Here is a 4,570-nt window from a genome sequence, read left to right as displayed (position 1 = left end):
TACTTATTAATTTATTTCAGTAGTTACTATTAAACTTACATTATCTTAACCATCTTGTAGCAGCTACTTATAATTTATTTCAGTAGTTCATAAACTTACATTATCTTAACCATCTTGTAGCAGCTACTTATAATTTATTTCAGTAGTTCATAAACTTACATTATCTTAACCATCTTGTAGCAGCTACTTATAATTTATTTCAGTAGTTCATAAACTTACATTATGTTAACCATCTTGTAGCAGCTACTTATAATTTATTTCAGTTGGTCTTGATTTTATGAAAACACACCTTTTTAGAATAAAATGTATAGCCTTCTTTAAAGAAAAAGTTAGGAATTTTTACTTTAAGTTATACAGAAAAGGTTACTGATACCCAAATGATTCAATATAGAGTTTGCCTGCAAAATCCAATCAAATTTAAAAATCTGTAGACACTTAGAGACATGGTTGTTTACATAACATAATAACATAATTTTTGGAGACAACAAGGGACCTATTAGTCCTTCTTGGCTGTTCCATCCTCTCAACTAAACTAAATCTATTAAGTGAATAAATTTTAAAAAATCTTAAAGCCAGCCCTAATCATTCGTATAGTTACGAAGTTTTCACTTAAGTTTACTGCCTCCACAACATCTGAAGGCAACCCATTCCAAAGGCCAACCACTGTAACAAATCAGCCCAACCCTTATAGCTTGATGGACCTGTTTGTTTATTACATCTGTAACAAACCAGTCCAACACTTATAGTACTCAGGGACCTGGTTGTTTATTTGAGCTGTAACATACCAGTCCGACACTTATGGTACTCAGGAACCTGGTTGTTTATCTGAGCTGTAATATACCAGTCCAATCCTTATGGTACAAAAGAACACCTGGTTGTTTATTTGATCTGTAACAAACCAGTCTAACCCTTATGATACACAGGGACCTGGTTATTTATCTGAGCTGTAACATACCAGTCCAATCCTTATGGTACACAAGAACACCTGGTTGTTTATTTCATGTATAACTAACCAGTCCAACACTTATGATACTAATGGTCCTGGTTGTTCATTTGAGCTGTAACAAACCAATCAAACCCTTATGGTACTCAGGGACCTTGTTGTTTATTTCATCTGTAAAAAGCCAGTCTAACTGTTATGGTACATATGAACCTGTTTGTTTATTTCATCTGTAACAAACCTGTTCAACACTTATGGTACTCATGGTTCTGGTTGTTTTTGAGTTGTAACAAACCTGTCCAACACTTAGGGTACTCAGGTATCTAGTTATTTATTTGAGCTTTAACAAGCCAGTTCAACCCTTATGGTTGTTTCAGAATGCATCTTGATGTAAGTTGTAACAAGTAGTCTTATCTTTATGGTGATTTCAGAATTCATCTTAACACCACCTGTAACAAACCAGTCCTACCCTTATGGTGGGCACTATGCTGATGATAAAATGAGCATTACTACCAAACAGCTGGAAGTATAAAAGTTATGATGTTTATTCCTAAATAATCTTTTTTCAGTATTTCAGAAATTTAAACACCTTTTAATTTTATTTACACAAATTCTGGAAGTTTTTTGTAGGCAGATTTTAGTTGTTGTTTTTATCTTTAGTATAGAAATTAAAGCAATCATAATATCTGTTTTGAATTTGTAAGTTAACAGACTTTTAGACTAATAATGATACAGTATTTTGTATTATATTTTTATTTGATAATAATTTGGATTTTCAGAAAACTCAAGTAGAGCTGCAAAGTTTTGAAGAAACAGAAGTGAGAAAAGTAGTTCGGCATAAAGAACAGCTGCATGAAGCATGCTCCGAAGATGATCAGGCAGATCTACAGAGTTTAGTTGATGGTAAATATTTGTACTTATCTTGTTAGGAATGCCGAGTAATCTGTTTTCTAAATTTGATACATATTAAACACTGTCAGGTTTTATAGAGGCAGATTCTGTACAGTAGGTGTCTTTGACTTGCTGAAGATAAACTTCAACAATATACGGACAGCACACAATCCACTTGTTTTAAAATAATATATCCAAAACAAGTCAAATAGATGTACAAAACTTTGTTACACTATTGTTATCACAGTTGTATCCAGAATTTTGAATAATTTTCTTTTATGCCAATAGTCCACACGGACTCGTTCAGTTACTTTAGAACCCTATTGACAATACATTTTATTTTTCTCTATCTCTGTTATTACAATACAATCTGTAATTATAACACTTTAAAAGTCACCACTATACACTCTTGGTTATCACACTTGTTTCCAGAGCTTTAAATAATTGTCTCCTTTTCATCACAGTCCACATAGGTGGGTTCCATTACTTTAGAACATCCTTTGAAAAGACAAATTATCATCCTTTATTTTTGTTATTACAATACAAACTGTGAAACTCACTTCAGAAATTGCCTGGGACAGCTAAACTCCCAAGCAGGCTAATTTCATTTTTTTCCTTCACTTTCACTAACTTTTTTAACTTCTTCTCTGTATCTGCATGTATTTATAACATGTAACAGAAACTTCTAAAAGTATCTAGACCTCTAGTGACAACAATATTACACATAATGAGAAAAACTTAGAAGCTTTGAGTAAGATGACAGCAACAATATTACAAAACCTAGTACAACAATCAAACTACATACACAATGTATGATTTGTACAGAGTTATGTAACAGAACTTGTCATAACTATTACTTTTAAGTAATTAACTTTTAACACTTTTGTTATGAAAACTAAATAATCAATAAATATTAAGTCACTAAATAAACTAAATAATAACTCTTAAACTGAACAGTCTTGTGTATCCAAGACAATGTTCATATCTATTTTTTGTTCTGAGGGAACTATTTGAATTTTAGTGAATTTTGTTATATTATTTTGAAGGGTATGTTTATTTCTCTTTGCCAATTCAAGACCTAACTTTTATTATACTCACGCCAAAAGCAAACGGTGTACAACAGCTTCTACAGTCTCTACAGTTGCATACAGGTTTAGAGAATATCTAAACATTTCATCAGAAATCTTTGAATGTTAGAAGCTGTAAACAAAAACAAATATTTATACATTGTCACATCTACCACTGAAATAATCTTGTATTAGTTCTCTCATACCAGTGTGTGAACATAGCAGGGACACTGTAAATATATGAAATACTAGTGTGTGAATGTACCATAGACACTCTGTAAGTATGTTAAATACCAGTGTGTGAACATAGCATAGACACTCTGTAAGTATATTAAAATACCAATGTGTGAACATAGCAGGGACTCTCTGTAAGTATATTAAACACCAGTGTGTGAACATAGCATAGACACTCTGTAAGTACATTAAATACCAGTGTGTGAACATAGTAGGGACACTGTAAGTACATTAAATACCAGTGTGTGAATATAGCAGGGGCACTCTGTAAGTACATTAAATACCAGTGTGTGTGAACATAGCAGGGACACTCTGTAAGTACATTAAATACCAGTGATGTATAGTAGCAGGGACACCCTGTAAGTAAATTAAATACCAGTGTGTGAACATAGTAGGGACACTGTAAGTACATTGAATACCAGTGTGTGAATATACCAGGGACACTCTGTAAGTACATTAAATACCAGTGTGTGAATATAGCAGGGACACTCTGTAAGTACATTAAATACCAGTGTGTGAACATAGCATAGACACTCTATAAGTATATTAACATGCTAGTGTGTGAACATAGCAGGGGAAACCCTGTAAGTAAATTAAATACGTGTGTGTGAACATAGCAGGAACACTCTGTAAGTACATTAAATACCAGTGATGAAAAGTAGCAGGGATACTGTGTAATTACATATTTACTAAATAATAATATTGTAATGTTGTACAGCAGCAGGGACACAGTGTAAGAAAGATATGTTTGACAAAAAATATGTAAGTATATAGTTTTAAGTACTAGTATATGATAACATCATGTTTTAAACAGGATTTTGTGGTTTGACAGCAGATTACTGATATAAGTTAAACTAATATATCTCCAAGATATGAAAAGATCGTCGGTAAAGATAGGACTTTATGGTTTACTGATGTAAGTTAAAGAAATATGAATCTAAGAAATGTGTAAGGACAGGACTTTGTAGGGTAGATACTAACATAATGAAAGGCTTATGTGTAAGAACAAGACCTGGTTCATGAAGTCAAAGTTTTACAAAACAGTGCTGACAGGTTTCAGTATGTCAATAAGTCAGGCTTAAGATCAACCATAAACTAAAATGTAAGAAGAAAAATATGGTAAAAGGAAGGTGATGTTTATTTGATCCCAGAAACTGTAGGCAACATTTATCATTGAAACATAGTAAAAGTAAAAATTTATTTTATATACCTTATGTCTCAAAAGCTATAAAAACTTGGTTTAGAGAAGCCATACAATGTAATTTTTCTCAAAATTTACATTTTGCTTATGACATCTTTGTAACTTTGGAAGAAAATTACTTTTTTTTTTTTGTTAATGTATGTATTAGATCATCAAAAAATTAATGTTACATTTTGGAACACTTTCATTAACCACCCCCCAAAAACGAACATCATGTATAATAGTTAAACAAACCAC

The 4,570-nt window shown here is 32.0% G+C and overlaps 1 protein-coding gene across 1 annotated transcript in view; it reads left to right on the top strand.

The window, feature by feature from the left end:
* The window catches only part of LOC106468616 (nesprin-1-like), a gene marked incomplete at both ends in the record, with an annotated part of 121,329 nt that overhangs the window by 102,698 nt on the left and 14,061 nt on the right, over nt 1-4,570 (top strand). Inside the window, one exon of the mRNA XM_013929045.1 lies at nt 1,720-1,843. Within this exon, the coding sequence (XP_013784499.1) occupies nt 1,720-1,843 (124 nt within the window). The remainder of the gene's footprint in view (nt 1-1,719; nt 1,844-4,570) is intronic.

Source organism: Limulus polyphemus, unplaced genomic scaffold (genome assembly GCF_000517525.1).
Source record: "Limulus polyphemus unplaced genomic scaffold, Limulus_polyphemus-2.1.2 Scaffold3079, whole genome shotgun sequence".
Taxonomy (NCBI): domain Eukaryota; kingdom Metazoa; phylum Arthropoda; class Merostomata; order Xiphosura; family Limulidae; genus Limulus; species Limulus polyphemus.
The sequence above is the reverse complement of the archived record's forward strand: the minus strand, read 5'-3'. Positions and strand labels throughout refer to the sequence as shown.